Here is a 23,671-nt window from a genome sequence, read left to right on the forward strand (position 1 = left end):
TTATGTTAAACAGTTAATGGAAGGAGTGTCATTTGACTCATCCACCTAGAAAAACAAGTGACTTCTCATTGGTATATAACTTTTGTGCTTGAGAAGCTTACTGTCTCCATTTAAATAGGCTCATCAGACTGATTTGAGGTTCTTAGCTTGGAAAACTGTTTTACTTTCTCTGACAACTGCTAGAAGACTATCTGAGTTGCAGACTTTTAGAATTAACCTTTGTTTTCCATAAGGACAGTGCTTCTTTAAGACAAGTCCTACTTTTTTTTTAAACAAGAAACATCTTTACTGAATTACCACTTATGACATAGGCATTCATACATTTATATAAATGAAAACAAACCATGTTGACATATTTTTAGTTGCAAACAATATACATCATTTATAATCCTCTGTGCAGTCATTGTCAGTCAAACATTACAGAGCTTATTCAATTCCTGCCTTCCTTTAAACATAATTCCTCCTCCAAAACAATATTTGACATGTATTGTTTCCACAATTCCCATTTTTATGTAATTTGCTCCTACCCTTTTCTAAAGATCCCACTTCCAATTATTTTATCTCTGTTACTATATTCACTGCTTCTGGTACAGTTGTTTTCGACTGTGATTTCCATTTCCTAGTAATTGCTTTTTTTGTCAGCCAGCAGAATTAAACTCAGCAAAGCCTTCTCAAACCTCAACAAATCTGAACTCAGTAAGCTGTCCCATAGCTACAAACATATTGCCAGATTCGCCACTGGCTCCACGTATAGAATCCACCACTGCCAGAACCTTAAACAACTAGAGTGGCTAGAACTGCCCAGCTTAATTCAATTCAATCAACTCTTAATAGCGCACAAAATTTTGTACTACCCTGAGGATACCCCCCTCACTTAAAAATATTATTAAGCCATATAGCAACCTAAGATCCCTATGGTCAGCTGATAAATTACTGGTCCAAACCGACAAAGCTAATAACTCTGCTGGTGAATCCCTGTTTGCCAACTTCATTGGCATAACCTGGAATTCGTTGCCAAACTGTATAACCCTGCAATCCTCCAAAAGTCTCTTAAAAAAAAACCTCAAAGAGTATCTCAAAGTGAATTGGCTATGAACATGTACCAACCCTGATTAAGTTATAAACTAAAAGCATATTCTGTAATTATCATAACTTGTAACTACGTCACCAAGCTCTGCTTCCAATCTGATGTCTCTTACTTTTAATTGTGTCTGTCCATGAGAATTGTGAGTCCCTACTAGGGAACACTACTAAGCCATTGTATATAATCACTTTGTTTTTATAATTGTTTGCTAATGTCTGTGTAAGCTAAGTTTGTCTGTGTGGAGCTTTTCTCCCCGGGCCTCCGCTGAAAATGGACATGTATCCATTCAGACTATCCTGGTAAACAGTAAAATAAATAAATAAAGCCTCACTGTGTCTGGGCAATTCCAGTTCTACATCACAGCTCAAAAAACATGTCCTTAGTTACACCAGTTTGCTCACCAATTACTTCTGACAGAGTAGCTTGCAGGAGAATTTTTAAAGTCTGCCAGCTCATTATACTCCCCAAAAATATGATCGTAATGACTGAATAAGGATTAACAATACAGATGGAACGTTATGGTAAGACATAACTTCTTTATCTGATATTGTTAATCCTCGTTCATTCCTTACGCATGGGTATCTGTTCTGACCTCGGAACCAAGCCGGTCATTTTACAAGCTCGTGTCAGCTTCAAACTCTCGAGCTAAACTCTTACCCACAATCCCCCTCTCCGTGTTACCTTCATCAATCATTACAAATTGGATTTGGCCTTCAGGGGAAGAGCATCTTTCGGTTCTATGGTGCTCAGGAATGTCCTTCCATGAGAGGCCTCCCAGGAATAGCAGTAGCTGGGGACTCTGTCCCATGCGTAAGGAATGAACGAGGGTTAACAATATCAGATAAAGAAGTTATGTCTTACCATAACGTTCCATCTGTATTGTTAATCCTTATTCAGTCATTACGACCCTCCCTCCTTTCCCCCTTGTGTGGCTTCTAGTGGATCTCACCATCCAGTTCTCTTAGGTTATTTGACCAGAGTTAGCCTCTTCCTTCTTTTGACTTGCAAACTCAATCTGAGGTAACAAGGAGAGGGGGATTGTGGGTAAGAGTTTAGCTCGAGAGTTTGAAGCTGACATGAGCTTGGAAATAGCCAGCTCGGTTCTGAGGTCAGAACCGATACCCATGCATAATGATTGAACGAGGATCAACAATACAGATGGAACGTTATGGTAAGACATAACTTCTTTTTCCCAATTACCTCTTTCTTCCCAATCACACATCAAACATTTGCAATCTACTTCAGAAAACAATTCCTTGGAATCTCCCTGGGGTATAAAAGTACCTTTGCAAACATTTCCAAGCAAAGATCCAAAATCTTGTTGACTTTGTTGCATATTTGGGAGCCATACATATATCCTCTCATTGTTTCTTTATGAATTGCTTATACAGTCTCTCTTCACATTCCTTTGTAACCTCCTCTGAATGGTTCCTATAGTTATCATGCAATGTTTTATATACCCTACTAACTATCCCTTTTTTAACTGCAGCTTCTGTTGTAGATTCTACTAAAAAAAACTCTACCAGTGCTGGTCTTTCACTTAGGATCCCCCTATTCCTTTCTCTTTGCCTATACTCTGATATCAATCCTTGATAGGGTAGGCAGTCTCTAGCCTGCAATCCAAATGAACTATTGGCTTCTTCACATTCTATTACCTTTCCCTGTCTAATTATTTGTTCCTAATACTTTGGTTCCTTTGCTAGTTTTCTCCCATCAGTTCCTGCGCCCTCTTGCCTATTCTCTGCACCTCTAATTGCAGTCGTCCCTTTTGGCAGAATCTCCTTTCTCCATTCCTGTGTTGGCTTAGTTCTTAGAATATTATCTGCTACTGTATGAGTACAATATAATATTCTGTATGGTCATTTTTATTGCCGTTAAAGATCTGCATCCAAAATCCCAGTCCCTCATTGTTTCTTGACCTTCCCCCCTGTTTCATCTTCATCCCTTTCCACTTTGAATTATAGTTTTTTGCTTGTGTAGTGTATAAGAGCCTTAACTGTGTAGCTCTGAAATACTTCTTCAAATCTGGTAATCCCAGTCTGCCCTGTTCCACTGGAAGAATCAGCTTATCCCACTTGACTCTTGCCATCTTCCCCTCCCAGATAAAGTCCTTCTGCTGTTTATTAATTGCTATCCACAACTTCTTCTCTGGTTGCTTAAAATATACCTGACCTGTGTATAAGACTAATGGGACTAAAAACATTTTAACTGCTTGCATAGCCACAAAACAAAGCTTTCCATTTTCCAGTTTTTGTATTATCTTTTGTTTAGTCTCTTCCCACATATCCTTAGGTGCTACACCAGAATAATGTTTAATCTATACCCCTAAATACTTCATTTTATCATGTTCTCATAAATATGGATATTGCCAAACTAGTTCATATGTGGGTATGTAATTTACTTCTATTGCCTTTATTTTTTCATTAATTTTGTATCCTGAAAAGATTTAAAACTTTCTCAAAATGTTCAAATGTATAAAATATCATCTGCCAGTAGAGCCAGCTTTTCTTGACTACCATATCAGTTATATCCTTGAATTTCTGAGTCCCTTATTTTCTTTGCCAGTGGTTCTAAATACAGTGCAAATAACAAATAGAAAGAGGACACCCTTGCTTGGTTCCTCTGCACAGTCAGAAATTATCAGAGAGGACCCCACCCACTTTCATTTTCACATCCGATCCCTCATATATCCTCTTACCCTTATATTTTTTTCGGGCAATGCAAATGCTTCCATTGCCCAGCTCACAAAGTCCCAGCTTACTCTGTCAAATGCTTTCTCTGCATCAAGACCCACCAGCAGCAATGGTATTTTCATGTATTCTGCTTCCCTCTGGATTGTCAATGTTTTGTTAATGTTGCCCTCCCCTCCACAAAACCACATTAATACATATCTATCAAATTTAGCATAACTTTTGCCATTCTTTTATCCATTATAGACATGACTCTATCACTTTATAATCATGGTTTAGTACTGAAATGCTCTTGTATGACGCTGGATCCGATGGATCTTTACCCTCTTTAGGTATTACGCTTACTACTGCTTTCTTCCAGGATGTTGGTACTTCTCCTCCTCTTAAAATACTGCTAAATAAAATTTTCCTCATATTTATCATTTTTTTCCCTCCTAGCTTTTAAACTTCCACAGGAATACCATCTATCTGTAGGGACTTTCCTGTAGATTGGTTATACATCACAATTTTTATCTCATCTCCTCCTATCCTGTTAGTAATTGAGCATATTTAATTCATCCATAAACATTTCCATTTGTATTTTTTCTTGATTTCCATATTTCTCTGCTTTATACAGATTTTCATAGAATTTCCAAAATATTTCTAATACCTGTATAGGATCTCTTGTTCCCTTACTTGTTATAGGCTCCTTAAGTTTGGGGGCAGCCCATTCTACGTTCTGTTGCCTGAGTCTTTGTACTATTTTTTTTTGTGCTCTAGTGTTATTATCAAAAAACAATTGCATAACAGCAGTCTTCCTAAACTCATGTATATTATTGAAGTAATCTCTTTTTTTCTGCTTAGCATTCTGCAGTTGATCCTCTTCTTGTTTTGTGAGATTCCCCCTATATTGTAATATTTTAACATTTGTCAGTCCCTCTAAATAATTCTCGTTACTTCTTAACCATAGCTCCCCTTCTTTTATTTTCACCCTGTTTTTAAAACTCCACCTTAATTTTATCCCACTCCCTAGCTATATTTTCAGAAGTAATTTCTGTCATCTCAAATAGCTTCTGAGTAATCTCCACTACCCATTCCTTAAATCCCTCTCTTTTCAACAGATAGGTGGTAAAGCACCAATATCTCATTTTTATTTCATTACTCTATTTTTTAGTTATTATTGGCACATGATCTGAAATAGGTATTGGCTGTGTATCAAGACCTTCAATTAAATGCACATTTTCCTGTGAAATGTAAATGCTGCCTAGCCTAACCCAGTTTTTATATCATGTGGAATAATATGTAAATTCACTCCAAACTCCTGTTACTGAAGTCACATCTTCCATGACAAATATTTTTCTAAATATCTTCAAAAATATGCCCTCTTTTGTTATACTTTCCCTAATCTGCCCCTGGACATGTCTTCACTGCTGCAAATCAAATTCCAGCCCCCACCTGTAAGTAATATTCCTTGATGAAAACTGATTATTTCTCCCAGAATTTTCTTTTTTTTTCAAACACCTGTATTGAATTAATTTAATACTAACACACAAAACTATGTACATCTTCAGATATTGAAGTTGTACCCTCCTAATAAGAATAAATGTCCCAAACTGACATTCACACTTACAGACTTGAGTTATCCTAAAAAGGTTGTCCATGCTAAGATGCATGGTCCAGCCTGTGCTTTTCCTAAGTGCTAACAGATTTTGTCTTATCTTTATAGCTGTCCCAGCTGAGAAACCTCTGAATGCCTTCAGAGAACATTATCTCCTAGCCAGTTTCTCTTTTCTTTTCCCCCCAAGCCAATCTCTCTCCACGAGACTGTAACCAGTTTTTCTTTATCATATTGTCTCCATAGAGACATGAGAACCAGACAGCCAATTTCTCATTATCAGACTGTCTCCATAGAGACATGAGAACCAGACAGTCAGTTTCTCCTTATCACATTATTTCCATGTAGACATGAAGGCAAGATACAGAATCGCTACTAAACATACATTCATTTGCTAGAAAAAAAAAGCCTCATAATATTCAATATTCTTTTTCATTTACTTGCTTTCTCTTAAAACCTGTTGCTAAATCAATCTAAGTTCTGTAATCCAGTCATTCACCCATGCAAGAATGAGAAAAAAACACATTAATTTTTTGTCATGCTCTTCTAACTAGGCTTTTTTTTCCCTTTACATTGCAGTGCCTGCATTTCTTAAAAGTGAACAAGAGAGAAAGTAGAAAGAAAGGAAAAAATAACAGCAGCACATGTTTACATCCCCCTTACATTTAAAAATAACTGAGAAAACTTTACTTTATAGCATGCAAAGAAAACCATGCACCACAAAAATAGTATTATTAAGAAAAAATGTTTTCTTTACTTACAGTTAACTTTCTTTCCTCTCTTCCCCTCCCCAAAGCATTTTTCTGCACATTAATGACAAGAAGTACAGCATATACTTTAGAGTCCCCCACAGGTGTAACAAATTCATGCCTCACGGGTGGTCTTCCAGGTTTTCTTTTTCTGTCATATTTCACAAATATAATTATTGCATTATAATCCCACATTGTTACTGTTTTTATTACTGTTCATCTCCATCTCCCAAATCATGTCTCTGCTTCATTTCCAACGTACTCTCAATTCTTCTAGTCAGCTCTTGTGCTCCTTTCTTTCTCTCCAAAATTTTCTTTGAAACAGTGGAGAAGGTGTCATAGGTACATTCTCTCTGTGGTCTTAAGTACCAGAAGAACAAGAAGCAGAATCTCCTTCTGTTTCACAGCTCACTTTTTGTTGGACAGACTTTTGTATTTTGTCCTTAGCATGACTTCATCAAAAATGATTTTGTCCCTCCAGGGAAGAATACATTGAAGACAGCTTGGTAGAGTAGTTTGAATCTCACACCTACATCTCAACATTCCCTGAATAGTGGAATGAACTTACTCCTGTTCTGCCTTGTGTACAATGAGTAATCATTCTTCACAAACACACTGCTGTCTTCTACTTTTAGTATTTTGTTCTTCTGCCACAGTTTTGTCAGAATCATCTCCTCCTGTTAGTAGGATTGCATCTTTACTATTAAAGGTCTAGGTTGCTTTCTCTTAGCCAGGTTTGGAGCATACACATGATGTGCCCTTTCAACTAACAATTCCTACTGTGGAATACCGGTTCAGTTGCTTATTTGTGCTTTCATAAAATTAATGCAGTCTGTTCCTTCCATTTTCTCTGGTATAGCTGAAAATCTCAGGTTTTCCTAAGCACTTTATCCTCTAATTCTGTTATTTTTTTAAACATCCCTTCTTGAGCAGATTTCTATTCAGCCAGCCTTTTCTTCATTTCCACTTCTGATTTTTGCAGTTTTATCACCTCATCTAAATATCTGTGTAAAGCTTCTTCCATTTTTTACAGCCATTTGTTGTTTGTGTTGCTTTACTGCATCAGTATCTCTTTTATTTTAACCAGGTCTACATGCAGTTGTCTTGTATCTTACTGTAGGTTACTGGAAGTCATGTCTGGAGCTTGTATTGCTTTTTGCTGAACAGCTGCCGAAGTTTTTCCAGTGTTTCTTCCTCACTTTTTGTAGCTGATTTTTTTTCCCCGGTGCTCTGTATTTCTTTTTTTCCTGGCATCCAGGCAGTACGCTTACCAGACAGTTATTGAAATTTTCCATGAACACAAAAGTCTACTGGACTTCTCTGTTGAGTTTCTGTTTTCACACTGGAAGAGCTAGAGTTAAGCTGGTATTCAGTGTGCTTCCATTTTGAAAGTCCCCCTGGATTGACATTCTTGATACTAAAACAAATGGGCTTCTTGATACTAAAATGAATGGGATGTCTTTTATTAACTTGTTTGTAAAGTTTTTTCTTTAGTAATTTCCAAATATTGTAATAAATCATATATATTTCATACAGAGACCTGCATTTATGTTTTTTGTCTTGTCTTGTTCTAGGAAGCAGAGAAGGAGTCAGTGGAGTTGCAAGAGAAGTTGCATCAACTGAAAGAAGAGAAGGAGCGGCTTCTGATTAACCTGGTAGAGGCAGAGTAAGTATGAGTTAAAAATTTAAGCTAGCAGTTAAAAGGCAAACTTATATAAAATTTCCCTGATTCACATTAGGATTTTACTTTTTTTTGAAGTCACCGCTGAGCAGCTTAGCCTTCTTTTAGCCACAGTCATACTTCATTGTCAGATTTGTAAAAAGACCCATTTATTTGTGATTGTGTCTCACTTGGTTAGAAAACTGGGCTCCATCCTGTTAGCTACATATGGGATCTTGGATTATGAAAGCTCTTAGTTGTTTTAAGTATGTAGCATGACACCTTCTTGGGGGATCCAGAATACCTGACTGAATGAAAAAGTGTGCAAATAGCAAATTGTAATCCTGTATAGCAATTTTTAAATAATGTTTAATTTTGGATAGCAAAGTTTTCCCTGTACCTCAAGCAGGTTGCTGTACACTGTGTACCTCCTAATTATAAGAAAATCCAGAGTTGCTTCAACTTGAAGAGCGAATAACATCAGTCTGTAACTTGCTATTTGGCACTGTACTTTCATTGTTTTGTGCGTTCGGAATTTTGTCAGCCAGGCATTTAGGTACTCTTAGGTAGTATTAGACCAAGTACATTACTAATATATTGTATGGAATGTTATCATAACAGCAAAATGCCTTCATATTGTGGCAGATGCTATAATAAACCAGGATACTCCTGTATCCTTTTGGCTACATAATGCTCATGGCATATAGGTTACATGACTTAATTGGTGTTTTTTTATTTATGCCAGCTAAATGAGCCTAATCATAGGAGTTGGCCCACAGCAGCTAGCTCACTGAACTCAGTAGTGTACAGGATTGTCCGCTAAAAACTGATTCCTCTGGTGGATCACTGTAGCTTATTGTTGCCAGCATGTTTTCTTCGTGCTGTGATGGAATACCACTGATTGTAAAGGAATCCAAGAAAACTTCTTGGCCTTCCCTATTGCTTGTGCATTAAATATGTTTGAGATACATTTAATGTCATTTCAAATGCTGATGACACAGCCACATAAATGAATGTCTGGTTAGAATCTTCATATTTTAGCAGACACTGTCTTAAAACCTTGTAAAGCCTTGTAAAGGCAGCTTCTTCCACTTCTCTGTAAATTATTTGGGTGTTTGTGTATCTTTTTTCTCCACAAGACTCTATTTCAACACATGTACTAAGTCTAAGTAAATGGATTCATTTATTCGTATTTGAAAACTGGTATGCATAACATTATTATGTCTTTCAGCATAATATTTACAGGGTCATTTGTTATTTTGAAAGGACTGTTTTGTATGCCTTTTCACTTATTGACAATGATGTGGACTGAAATTTGGGTTTTATACTCATGGATGATCTTTGGTGAAGATCACCTGGAGAGTAAATAATTATACAAGTCTAGTCACCTTCTGAATTGTTGTCTGGTCATTTTTTCAGTGCTTTTTTCAGTACATATGAAGGCGAATGCTGCTTTTATTTCTGCAAAGGTACTGACACAGGTGTTTGTGAGGCTCCCAAAAAAACAGCATTCGCATGTGCCCTTTTCAGGCCTTCTGACTGTTGAGAAGGCATTAGTCAGTCTGCTCCTAACCTACATAGTTAAACTTCATTCATTCATAACGAAGATTGAAATACTGTAATTTAGATTTTCTATGTCTGATTGAAGTTTGTGTTCTGTCTCTAATTCAACAACTAAAAGTGTTTTTGTGATAGACTAATAGCACATGAAGGTTATTACACAATGCTGGGTTTGCTTAGGTCCTGATTACAGTGTAGAATCTTTGTAGGTTGTGCCAGAACTTTAACAAAGCTACCAGGCATAGGAGAAGATGCATTGTATTTTCCTCTGACTGAAATGAGGCTGAAGAAGCTACAGAAACAATTAAAAAGTTAAAGAAACCACAGAAATATTCTGAAAATATACTCATAAATACATGAAATATTCTGTCAAGAAATGGAACAGAAAAGAGAGAAACTTGAGAAACATAGAAAAAGAGACAGCTGATGACAACATAAAAAGCCTAAGCCATCTGGCATTTCACCGGAAGAAGGAGTTTCAGCTTTTATAGCTTCTGGTAAAGTGATATTAAAGCCAGTCTTGAAGCCATAGATGCAGGACGGTCCAATGTTGACATTCCTTTCATTAAAGAATGATATTGATGCCAACGTTATCCCACCTGCAGAGGTCGTGATCCAAGAACTGAGCAAAAAATCATCCTTCACACAGGGGATTTTGTACAAAAATGTGGAACTGTCTTGGCAAAGCCCCTTAAAATCCTCAAATCCCACTTCAGATAAAGAAGAGCTAAATACTGCCAATGTTAATTATATTGATCACTGCTGCAGTGGCCTTAGCTACATGGGGTTATATCATGCCAAAGTTATAACAGCTTGACAGCTTCCAAAACTTCAGGGTACCTTTTGTGCATTCAGACTGAGCTGACTAAAAGACAAGTTTGGGTGCAAAACCCTTCAGAGCTTTACTGCCGACAAAAAGTAGGATTTTCTGAGGCTTTCAAGGATCGATGGTCTGGTTGTGCTTTTCTTTGCTGGGCAGGTAAGTTCCCTTTGGGGAAAAGAATTCCATTTTCCTAATTTTGTTTATGTTTTATTACTTTCATCTTTAGGAAAGCTATTGTAAAGCTAGGAGTGTTTTGTTTTAAAAGACTGTGACATACTTTTAAATGTAGCACTCATTGTTTCCTCTCAGTTTAACGCAAGTGTAAAGTAACTGAAAACATTTTTTTCTGTAGAGAAATTGTGTTTGTTTTCCTATTGTGGGGCTGGCATAATGTTTTAAAGTGTGTTTTACTGTGTTTTTTTTTCTGTAAAAAAGAAAAGTAACTTTTGTGGACTAATAGTGTTTACAGGCAACTGCTGCTTGGCTTCCCCAGGAAAGAGGCACCATTTTCAGCTTTACCATGGAGCAGACTACAGGTCCCATGGACACACACACACACACACACACACACACACACACACACACACACACACACACACACACACACACACACACACACCCTTTGCCACCACTTCAGGCTAGCAATTTGCCTCATTCTCAGGTGGTTGATTTTGCTATGGCTATTTATTGTACTTCAGAACACTCTTCTTTTATTCGGATCCCTCTGGTGCAGCACCTACAGCCACTGTGACCTGGGGATTAACTACATTTTCTGCAGATTTTGCTGTCCCCTCAGTGGGCAAAGGAGAGTCACTTTTGTTGGTCCTGGAAGAGGGAACAAGGAAGGTTTCTCTGTTGTGTAATAGTGCTGTGCCCATTCCCAGGGAAGAAGCTGCTGCCATTAGTAACATGGTTGGACCCATTTTTCCTGTCAAAAATAAAACAAATCAAGCATGTATCTATTCATCCTCAACTTTCTTTGGCTTGGAGATTTAATTCAGGTTATTGATCCTTCTTATAAAGTAGTTATTGGTAAAAGAAAGATTCCTCTTTTCTTGAAGCGATTCAAGATTGTGAATCGGAACAGGAAGATGCATGGACAGTTATATGTTTTTTTTTTCCCTCAGATTTCTTATTCGGACTCATAGGAGATCTCAGTTTCTGATTCTTCCTCTTGGGGTTCTCTTTCTCTGACAGTAGTGCTGGTCCGACTCGGCCACATTTTCTAGCATCAAATCCGAGCTCCAAGCTCCCCTCCTGCCTATAATGCCCCCTGTCTCCCTCCACCCCTCAGATCTCATTTGCTGTGCATATAGCTAGCATCAATGTCCATTGCTCCAGGTTCGTGGTGATTAATTGTTTCAAAATTTTTTGTCTTTTCATCTTCTTTCTGTGTCCTTTCTTAGTTTCTTGTTCCTCTAGTGTCACCCCTACCTTTGCGCTCAGGTGTCTGTAGTGGCTCGAAAGGCTTGGTCAGCTCCAGATTCTGTGGAACCTATTCTGAGGTGACCAAATAAATTCATAACAGCCCCCCCCAGGACAAACAGTTTCTCTCTAAAGGTGTGCCAGTTGATGCCATGGTGGTAGTAGCAGCCACCAAGAAAGAGTTAGCAGAAACTTCATCTGTCCATCCACCAAGCAAAAAGTCTAGGACGATGGACAGATATGGGAAGCAAATGTTTTCCTCAGCGACCTTCTCAATGAAGTCCCTGAATTATCTCTCTCATTTTACACTACTTCAAAGGGATCTCCTTAAAGAGCTTGGAAATACCCTACAAGATCCTACAGCTGAGGGAGCATCAGCCAAAATAGCTTCCCAGCTTGCGACTCTTAATTCTATAGTCAACTCCTCCATGAGGCTGATTTCCTATGCAGCCGATGGAGCGAGCAGAGCCGCAGGTATAGGAGTGGCTCTCAGGAGACATGCTTGGCTGCGGCTGTGTCAATTTGCGGAACCATTTTGGGCGTCCTTCACAAATACTCCCTTTGATGGCTCCTTGCTTTTTGGGCCTCAGGTGAAAGACACACTTACCAGGTGCAAGCAGGAAGGCAAGAATCTCTCTGCCATGGGAGTCCGTTTTTCAACTCCTAACACACCTTATCCCAAAGGTCAGAAGGGTGGAAAGATGTGGTTTCGGAAGTCCCAGGGACCCTTGCCTGACACACGTGGTGATTTTTCCCCCCAGAGGGGGGAAACAACAACAATGGCAGATGCCGCCCTCGTGACAGAGAAACTTTCTCTGCCAAACCCTTCCAGCATCCCTGACGGGTTGCCCGACTACTCACCTCTGGAGGCAGTCGGGGGAAGACTTTCCCTGTACCCAAAAGCCTGGCAAAATATAACAAGAGACAAATGGGTACTATCTATCATATTCAGGGGTTACAAAATCCCCTTTCATCAACCCCCTCTAAAGTCAAAAATGTCCATCCCAGATGTCCCACCCAATCTAAGGGATCAAGCAGTTATTCAAGTTTCAAAACTGCTAGAAAAAAAGAGCCATTCAGGAAGTCCCCGCAGACCAACTAGGATCCGGAATTTACTCAAGATTCTTTTTAGTACCAAAAAAGACAGGGGACTGGAGACCAATACTGGATCTCAGCAGATTGAACAAATCTGTACAGAAAAAAAGTTCCGGATGGTAACACTGCAGTCCATTCTCTCCTTTCTGGGTCAGGACAACTGGATGTGCTCCATAGATCTTCAGGATGCGTACTACCATATCAAAATGGACAGACCCTCCAGGAGATTTCTTCGCTTCCGGGTAGGGGCCAGTCATTATCAGTTCAGAGCTCCGCCCTTTGGTCTCACCACAGCCCCCAGGGTGTTCACCAAATGTATGTCAGTAGTCACGGCTCACCTGAGATGTCAAGGATTCCAGGTGTTTCCTTATCTAGACGACTTGCTCCTAACTGCTACAACCAGGCATCAACTCTTAGAGGCACGGGATTATACAGTATCAACCTGCACCCAACTAGGCATTACAGTAAATTTCAAAAAATCTGCCTTGTTGCCCTGTCAATCTGTTACATATATAGGAGCAGAATTAAACACAAAACAGATGTTTGCAAGGTTACCTCAGGAAAGAGTTTTCTCTGTTCGCCAACAAGTGTCATTTCTAATGCAGAGCAGAAAGGTCCAAGTCAGACATGTCCTGCAATTTCTAGGCCCCATGGCAGCTGCCATTCTTCTTGTACCATTAGCGCGTTACCACATGAGAGTGCTTCATTGGCTTCTCTTCACTCAGTGGTCCTTCCAGGAACTACCCATGTCTCACATGATCCTGATTACAGAAACATGCAAAAGACACCTCTCTTGGTGGATGGTCTCCCCACTGGTGACTCAGGGCAGACCTTTCATTCAACCCCCTCCGGTAGCCACAGTGACCACTTGATGCCTCCCTGATAGGGTGGGGGGGCATTATCTAGGCAGGACAGTCCAAGGCATGTGGCAACCTCATGAGTACCATGTGTATATCAATGTCCTAGAGATGAGAGCGGTGTTCCTAGTGTTGCAAGCTCTTCAAGACTCTCTTCCTTCCAGGACTATTGCGCTCCAAACAGACAACATGTCAGTTGTGTGGTACATCAACAAGCAGGGCGGGACCAGGTCCTACCCCTTGTGTCGAGAAGCCCTCAGGCTATGGCAATGGGCGATTTCCTCCCAACATTTTCTGACAGCAATGCACATACCTGGGAAATCCAACGTAATAGCGGACAGGCTCAACAGGGCTACCCTCATGCCTCACGGGTGGTCTCTGAATCAGGAAGTTGCGGACCTTATCTTCCGCAAATGGGGCCAGCCTTGCTGTGATCTATTTGCCACCCCCCTCAACAACAGATGCAGCAGCAACTTCTCCCTGCTTCCTCCTCCAGGTCAAACTCCCAAGGACGCTCTAGTCCACGATTGGCCTCAGGGACTCCTTTATGCTTTTCCCCCTTTTCCCCTAATTCCAAGACTCATATAGAAAGCAAAATTGTTGGGTTGCAAAATGATCCTCATTGCCCCCTATTGGCCTCGATAGATACGGTTTCCGTTCCTGCACCTTCACCTTCTAGACCAGCCTTGGGTTCTGGACCCAGTGCCAAATCTGTTGATTCATCAGTCAGGCGGGTTACACCAATCCCTTCAGACTCTCAAGCTCACAGCTTGGTTTCTCCACTTCCTACCTTAGCCAGGCTTCCAAGTATCTCCCCAGCAGTTTGCCATATTATTGTTTCCTCCTATAGGTCAACTACGAGAAAGACTTATGTTAGCAAATGGAAAAGATTTTCTTGCTGGGAAGAATCTAGAAACTTAGACCCCTTTTCAACCCCAGTCCATCAAATTCTAGAATTTCTAGCAGAGCTTTTGCAGTCGGGTGCAGCTGCTGCTACCATCAGGATACAACTGGCCGCCATATCTAATTTTCATATTGGAATTCTTAATTCTAGCATAATGTCTCATAAGCTCTACAAAGCCTTCATGAGGGGGAACATCTCTTCTTAGACCTCCAGTGAGGGATCCACCTCCTCCTTGGGATCTCAATTTAGTTTTGAATTCTTTGATTCTGCCTCCCTTTGAACCAGCAGCTTCATGTCCCTTAAAATTCCTTTCTTGGAAAACTCTTTTTCTGGTTGCTATTACCTCAGCTAGACGTGTTTCAGAACTCCAAGCACTCTGTGTTCGTCCTCCATATATATGGTGTTTCACAAAGATAGAGTTTCTCTGAGAACCAACCCATCCTTCATACCAAAAGTCTGTTCAGAAAACAATTTAAATCAATCCATCTATCTCCCTGTCTTCTTTCCCAATTATAGCAACAAGGCAGAATACAGTCTTCACCAACTGGATGTGCACAGACAATTACATTTTTACCTCCATAGGACCAAAGAGCTAAGAAAGTCAGACCAATTATTTCTCTCCTATGCTCATAATAAGCAAGGCCTTCCAGTTTCTAAGGTGTCCTTATCCAAGTGGTTATCTGACACCATTGCCTTTATTTATCAGTTAAGACATAAACATCTACCAGCAAAACCGAAAGGTCATTCTACTAGAGCATTAGCCATTTCTGTAGCCTTTCAGTCTAAATTGCCCATAGACTCAATTTGTGCAGCTGCCACTTGGGCAAACCCTCATACCTTTATCTCTCATTGTAAAGTGGATGTGGTCTCCTGAAGCAGGGCTTCCTTTGGTTCCACTGTTCTGAAGAGTCTGTTCCAATGAGCCACCCGGGGTCTTTAGGTGCTAGAGACACTGTCCCAAACAACAAGAATGAAGGCGAGATGGGACAACTTAACATAAAGAAGTTATGTACCTACCATAATGTTCCATGTTAGTTGTCCTTCCTCTCGCCTTCCTTCTTGCACCCCCCCCTCCTTCCGCCTTCCTGGAGGATCGAGAGGAGTTCACTATGGTTTCACTGGCTGATTTCCTTTTTCTTGGTTCACATGCCAGGTAATTTTATGACAGTTTACTCTGATCTGTTATTTTGTTAAATCAGTTTTAAGTTACTGGTTACTTTATATGTCTAGTGTGCGCTATCACAAACGAGATCTGGGTAGCTGACACTGGGCATTCTGGGATAAGGGTTAGCCTCGAGCCAGTAAATAGCTCTTGAGCTATAGAAGTAGGCTGAGTCGGAGCCGAGGATTGGAATTCCTGTAGTTTTATCTCTGTTACTATATTCACCACTACTAGTGTTGTTGGTTTAGATTTTGATTTTCTGTATCATAGCTCAGAAAAATCATCACAGTCATTATACTAGTCTGCCCACCCAGATCTCGACAACACCTCCAGCATTTGCTGTCTACCTGAGGGAAAATGCTCTGGAGTCCTAGAGAGAATATAACATATATCCTCCCATTGTTTCTTTGTGAATGCTTATCCAGTCTCTCTTCTCAATCCTTTCTAACCTATTCTGAATTATTATTATAATTATCATGCAATATTTTATATATATTCTTAAATTATTCCTTTTTTTTTAGTTTCTGTGTTCTAGATTCAGGCAATTTCTAACCTGCAGTCCAGATAAATTCTTGGTGTTTTTCCATTCTGTCCTCTTTCCTTGTCTAGTTATTGTTATTCTCCTTAAAGGCCTGCATCCAAAATCCCAGTCCTCTCCTAGTTTCTTCAGCTTCCCATCTGTTTCATTATCTTCCCTTTCCACTTTGAATTATAGTTTTCTGCTTGTGCTATGTATAGAAGCCTTAACTGTGTAGCTCTGAAATAGTCCTTCAAATCAGGTAATCCCATTCTGCCCTGTTCTACTGGAAGAATCAGTTTATCTCACTTGACTCTTGCCATCTTCCCCTTCCAGATTTTTATTAATTGCTATCCACAACTTCTCCTCTGGTTGATAAAAATATGACTGACCTGTGTATAAGACTAATGGGACTAAAAAACATTTTAACTTCTTGTATGTTACTATCCATATCCATATAACAAAGCTTCCATTTTCTCAGTTTTTGTATAATCTTTTGTTTAGTCTCTTCCCAATTATCCTTAGCTGCCACACATGAATCATTTTTAGTCCATACTCCTAAATATTTCATTTTTATCATGCCCCATAAATATGGATATTGCTGAACCAATTCATATGTGGGTGCAATAATTTACTACTATTGCCTTTGTCTTAGCTTCATTAATTTTGCATTCTAAAAAGATTTGAAACTGTCTCAAAATGTTCAACAACACCATAATGTCTCTTTCTGGTTTTGTCAGGTATAAAATATCATCTGCAAATAGAGGCAGCTTTTCTTGACTACCATACCAATTATATCCTTAAATTTCTGAGTCCCTTATTTTCTTTCGTGGAGTTTGTCTTTTGGTTTATTTGGATGTGTATTGGATTATTTCCTTGTTTGTTCCGTGAGAATGGGGACCACTGAACCATCATCTACCGTTTCCAGTACCCTGTTTGCTGACCTGATTCATGATTGTGAGCTTAGACTGGCTTCTGCAGATCCCTGGGCTTCTACTGCTGAGAACAGTGAATTGGAAACATTTCAGCTATTGGAGAGGCTCATGATGAAGGAGGTAACTGTCTTTTATGATTTGAGATTACTAGAGAAATATTACTCCAAGGGGCCTTCGTAGTGATCGCTTGCCAACTGGGGATTTTACTGAGGAAGAGAGTGACCTTTTGGCTGAATGGAGACAGGCTTCATTAGAATGTACACTTGCCTGGTTACGTATACTCATTAAGAGGAACGTTAGAAATCTTGAAAAATTGTGGGGGGAGATTATTTCATTACAGAATAAATTATTGATGGAAATCTTCCCCCAAAGGTACCAAAAGCTTTTTGGTGATGTTAATGTGAATGTGCAAAAGACTGAGGCAAGTGTTATTGAACGGAAAAGAAAGAAGTTGTCTTGAGACATAGATGACTTTGAAAAGAACTTGGTTTATTCTCGTTCACATAGGGGATGCACAGACAGGTCGAGATCTGGGAAACGGACTGCATATGGCATCCGTGATTCTTTGGCGTCTTTTGGGGAACAGAGCATTGGGAGGAAAAGCATTTCCTTCAAAGAAACAAGCTCGGAGGACATTTCTGAACCAAAAAACATCATGAGGGGCAGCAGCCAGTCCAGCAGCAAGTATGACCGAAAAGGGCACGCAGAAAGAACAACAAACTGAAGTAAGACTTTGTATCCTTGGTCCTGCTTTTTTTAAAACATTTGAACTTTCTTGCCTTTAATTCAGTGGACATTACAACAGATCATGAATGTGTTAATTCATGTTCTGAGTTATGTGAGAATGTTCATTATAGTGGGGAAAATCAAGAATTGAAAATTGTTAATCTAACAATGTGGGCATTTCTGAGTATGCTGAGAAAGTACTTTTAAGGGGGGAAAATGTATTCCTACTAGGATTCCTTCTCTTGCTGATATCATTTTGGATGTTAAAAAGTTTTCTCGTAAATTAAAACTGAAGGTATTTTTTCATGCCAAACAGAAAACTGTGATTAATGATGTAAATAATGCAAGTGTAAATAATATAAATTATGAGTTTTCTGATGAAGATGATTTGCTCAATTTAAGCATTCATGAAACAAAAATGTTTCAACAGTGTATGGAGTTTGGTGATGGGGATATGGGTGATTGTGTTGAATCCAGTGCTGAACAAGAACCGTTTCTTACTGGGTATGGACATCTTGAAATGCCAAAGTTAGTTTTTGACAGTACTTTCATGCCCCCTAGATAAAGTAGTGCTATAAACCTGTTTGAAAATCTGGTATGTAAAAAAGCAGAGAACTGTTTTGGTGATTTTTTAAAGGATTTCTGTTCCTATAACCTTAGTAAAGGGAAATGTCAGGCTTTACAGGAGTTATGGTCCAACTTGAATAAAGTTGTTTTCAAAGTGGCCGACAAAGGGGGTAATTGGGTGGTGATGAGCATGGGTCAATATGACGAAATGGTGTTGAAAATATTGTCCGAGGAGGGACATTATGCTAAGTTACAACATAATCCCATTCAAAGGTTTTCAGTGGAGTTAATTGAGATCTTGGAACGTGGGGAAAGGCTAGGTTTTTTGAAGAACAAGGATGTTAAGAAATTGATTAAGACACCTAGGCATCCTTTTATATATGCCATCCCAAAGATCCACAAAGATCTTTCCAACCCCCCCAGGTAGACCTATCATCTCGGGAATTGGATCTTTTTTGGAAAATGTGAACATCCTTTTTGATTTTCATCTCAAGGCATTTGACTATGATAGCTTCCCAGAAAAATCACTTATAAAGTATGTCAAGATCTTTATCATTTTGAATGGAAAGAAAATTAATTTTGGGTAACGGTGGACGTAAATGCCTTGTATACCAACACTGATAGGAGATGGGTTATGGAAGCCATGGCCAAACGGCTAGGGGAAGGACCCCATTCAGCATTTTTAATTGCCCTTCTTGAGTTTTGTTTAACTCAGAATTATTTTAAATGGAAACATTTTTTTCTACAAAAGAAGGGCACGGCAATGGGGATGGCTTTTGCCCCATCCTATGCTATTATTTACATGGGGAATTTTGAAAGGCAATTCATGATGTTGGAAGAATATTTTGTGAGCAATGTAATTTATTACAAAAGATACACAGATGATTTGCTGTTTATTTGTAAAGGTGTGGAAGAAGAATTTTTGGAATTTGTGTGTTCACTTAATAATAGTCTGCATGGTCTAAAATTCACTTGGAGCATAGATAGGCACAGTATTCCATTCTTAGATGTAGTTTTTTATATTGATACTAAGCAGAGGATTCAGCACAGACCATTCAGGAAACCCAAAGCTGTTAACTTTTTATATGCCACTAGTATGCACCCTCCCCACCTAACTGAGTCGTTGCCATATGGAGAATTTAAAAGGATTTTTAACAATACCTCTGAATTAAGATATAAAGAAGATTGTTTAAATGAGCTATATGATAGATTACTAACCAGAGGCTATGATGAGTGGGTACTCCAGAAGGCAAAGTTTAAAATTCTGGAGGAGGTGGGAGGCCATACTAGGTTGCCACAGGCACACAGTAGGAGAGATGTCATGAATAAGAAGAATGATGGTGACGAAAGATCATTTTTCTTCACCAGATATTCAGAATTTTCCCCCATTTTGGAAAGGATAGTAAGGCATGCTTGGGAAATTGTTAGTGAAGACAGTTCTATTGTTTTTTTTTTGGTTCCCAAAACATATTGCTTTTTCGTATGGAAGATGCAGTAATCTTAAAGAATTGTTGAATCAAAGAAATTTGAACGATGAAGGTTATGGTATGGTGGACAGAAAAGTAGGCACTTATTGTGGAAATTGTTCAGTGCATAACTGGGTTAGGAATTTACACGGGTGCAAAATCAATGGGAAACTTTACAGGGCTAATGAATTTTATAATTGTAACAGCTGTGGGGTGATTTATGTAATAGGTTGTGGGTGTCATCCCACATGCTGGTATGTTGGACAAACAACTAGGAAGGTTAAAGTCCAAATTCTGGAACATTTAGGTGATCTAGGAGGCAAAAGTAGGAAAGCCCAGTAGCTACCCATTTTTTGTCCAAACACAAGGGTTCATACAGTAGTTTGTTTTTCAGTGATTTTGCACAAACAAATGGCAACGGGAAATTTTAAAAGAGAATTAAATAGACTTGAGAGCAGGTTGATTATTAATTATTATACATTGTTTCCTAATGGAATGAATTTTGAGAATAAATTGACTGTTTAAAATAGGAAACATATGTATTTAAAAACGTGGAAAATATTGTTATATAAAAAATAAGTTTTAATAAAATATGTAGTATCATGTTTATAAATTTGTACAAGTGGATAAGTGTAACTACTCAGTCTATGAATTTTTGTATCTTGGGTTCTTAATTGGTTAATTAATTAATTGGTACTTGTGTGTGTGTGTGTGTGTGTGTGTGTGTGTGTGTGTGTGTGTGTGTGTGTGTGTGTGTGTATATATATATATATATATATATATATATATATATATATATATATATATATATATATATATATATATATGTAGTGATGGGATTGTATTAGAAAAGTATTCCAGGAGAAGATGAGAGGCCGAGGAACCAGAATTGCGAAGTGTGTTAATAAACTATCCTGTCTTTGGAGTGGTGTTCCTTCTTTCATGGAGTTTGTGTCTTTTGGAGTCCCTTATTTTCTTTGCCATTGGTTCCAAATGCAATACTAATAACAAAGGGGAAAGAGGGCACCCCTGCCCGGTTCCTCTGCCCAAGCAAAAATTATCAGAGAGGACCCCACCTACTTTACTTTTCACCTCTGATCCCTCATATTACTCTGTCAAATACTTTCTCTGCATCAAGACCCACCAACAAAATGCTGTTTTCCTATATTCTGCTTCCCTCTGGATCATCAATGTTCTGTTAATGTAATGTCAAATGTTTGCCCCCCCCCTCCACAAAAGTACACATTTATCCATGTCTATCAATTTTGGCATTACTTTTGCCATTATTTTAGCCATTATTGACATGAACACTTTATAATTATGGCTTGATATTGAAATGGGCCTGTATGAGGCTGGATTTGATCGATCTTTACCCTCTTTAGGTATTGCAGCTACCACTGATTTCTTTAAGGATGTTGGTACTTCTCCTCCTCTTAAAATACTGTTAAAAAAGACCTTCCAGATCTTTATCAGTTTTTCCCTCCTAGCTTCCAAACTTCCACTGGAATACCATATATTCCTGGGGACTTTCCTGTAGATTAGTTATGCATCACAATTCTTATCTCATCTCCTCCTAACCATTAGTAATTGAGCCTCATCTACCTCTGACCTTGGCATATTTAATTATTCCATAAACATTTCTATTTTTATCTTTTCTTGATTTCCGCATTTCTCTGCTTTATACAGACTTTCGTAGAATTTCTGAAATATTTCTAATACTCTACAGGATCTCTTGTTACCTTCCTTGTTATAGGCTCCCTCAGCTTGGTTACAGCCCTTTCTACTTTCTGTTGCCTGAGTCATTGTGCTAAAAGTTTTTGTGCTCTAGTGTTATCATCAAAAATCAATTGCTTTACAGCAATCTTTAAACTTGTGTATATTATTGAGGTAATCCCTCACTTTCTGCTTAGCATTCTGCAGATGATCCTGTTCTTGTTCTGTGAGATTCTCCTATTCTACAATACTTTAACATTTGTTATTCCCTTTAAATAATTCTTGTTACTTCCTATCCATAGCTCCATTTCATTTATTTCCACCTATTTTTCAGTCCACCTTAATTTTATCCCTCCCTCTAGCTACATTTGCAGAAGTAATTTCTAACCTCTCGAATACCTCCTGATTAATCTCCGCTACCCATTCCTTAAATTCCTCTCTTTTCAACAGATGTGGAAAAGCTCCAGTGTCTTACTTTTACTTCATTACCATGTGTTTTTATTTTAGTTATTTTTGGCGCATGATCTGAAATAGTTATTGGGTGCAAATCAAGACCTTCAATTAAATGCACATGTTCCTGTGAAATGTAAATTCTGTCTAGCCTAACCCAGTTTTTTTATCTTCGGGGAATAATATGTAAATTCACTCTGAACTCCTATTACTGAATTTACATCTTCTGTGCCAACTATTTTCATGAATTTCTTCAAAAATCTACCCTCCTTTGTTATACTTTCCCTTCTGGGCCCCCAGACTTATCTTCACTGCGGCAGATCAAATTCCAGTCCCCACCCATAAATAATATTCCTTGCTGAACACTGATTATTTATCTCAGAATTTTCTTAAGCTCCATTATAGCAGTTTTAGTTGGAATATAAATACATGCCAGCGCAATCTTCTTCCCTTGCCAGTAGCCCCTTAGCACTACAAATCTGCCATTATTATCTTTTTACCCTCTTCTATCACTACCGGAGCTCCTCTTGCAATTAATATAAGTGATTCTCTTTTCCTTTCTCCCAGATATTCCACTGAGTAAGGATCCTGAAAACCTTTCTTTATCAAATTCACATGTTCAGTTTTTTTCCAAGTGCATCTCTTGTAACATGGCGATTTCCACATTGTTAAATAAAGTTCACTGCTCATTCTTTTTTGTATTTATTTGTGAGACCATTGACATTTAAAGACATTACAGTAAACATCATTGTACTAAAAGTTATTATTCTAACTTTTTATGTATAACACCTTTTTTTATTAAATGTGTAGTTCCAGCTTTTGTGTTGCATGCATACACTGTTTGGCAGGTTGAACTTTTTATAATTGTTTCTTGTCATATCCGTTTGAGCCTATCTCACATCCTACAAAACTTTTTGATGTTATGTGGTCCTATCTCGCCTACATTCTTTACTCAAGGGTTTGGAGCCGAGAATCAGCTCCGACTCGGCCAACTTATTTCTCTAGCATGAAGTCTCTAATTGGCTGGGCTAACCCAGTATCCCAAGATGCACCTCGCCCTAGCCCCAGATCTCGTTTGCCGCTTGTAGAGTTAGGACATGGTCTTGCTTGGCTGTGGCTAAGTACCCTTTTTCAAAACTTTTCATAAGTCTTTGGCAGTCTATTTCTCGTAAAAAGCTATTTTAATAGCTAGTATTGCAAAATGACAAACGAAAACAGCATCCACAGGAATCAAGCAAGACGTAACAATTCCAACACTTCAGTGGTTAAGGATAAAAAGTATAACGCGGACTAATATCACAGCCCAATTTTATTAAAAAGTAAGCGCTTTCACCATTCGGCTTCATCAGACAATGGTAAAATAATTAACAGTCTTTTAAATAATGTGCTTACGCATCTCATTGATTGTGAATATAGTGACGTCACTGAACAACGTGCATACAAGTAATCTAAAACCATTTGTATATTAAAACTAATTCATACAAAAACTATGGTCAAAAATACATTGTGTAACCTTGCATGATGGCTAAAAAGTTACACATATATCTACTACGGTCAAATACTACAAATGAATCTTAAGAACGCTACAAGATAAGCTAAACAATAAAAACAACTAAACATAAAACCACAAGTGAATAAACACCTAACACAAACACTAAAAGACCATCAAAAATACATAAATCAATACATAAGCA

The 23,671-nt window shown here is 38.5% G+C and overlaps 1 protein-coding gene across 1 annotated transcript in view; it reads left to right on the forward strand.

The window, feature by feature from the left end:
* CCDC40 (coiled-coil domain containing 40) overlaps positions 1-23,671 on the forward strand; it is a 1,637,270-nt gene that overhangs the window by 1,371,811 nt on the left and 241,788 nt on the right. The window contains exon 15 of the mRNA XM_044068074.1: positions 7,692-7,783. Within this exon, the coding sequence (XP_043924009.1) occupies positions 7,692-7,783 (92 nt within the window). The remainder of the gene's footprint in view (positions 1-7,691; positions 7,784-23,671) is intronic.

This window comes from Protopterus annectens, chromosome 4.part0, assembly GCF_019279795.1.
Source record: "Protopterus annectens isolate FY-2018-M chromosome 4.part0, PAN1.0, whole genome shotgun sequence".
NCBI lineage: Eukaryota > Metazoa > Chordata > Ceratodontiformes > Protopteridae > Protopterus > Protopterus annectens.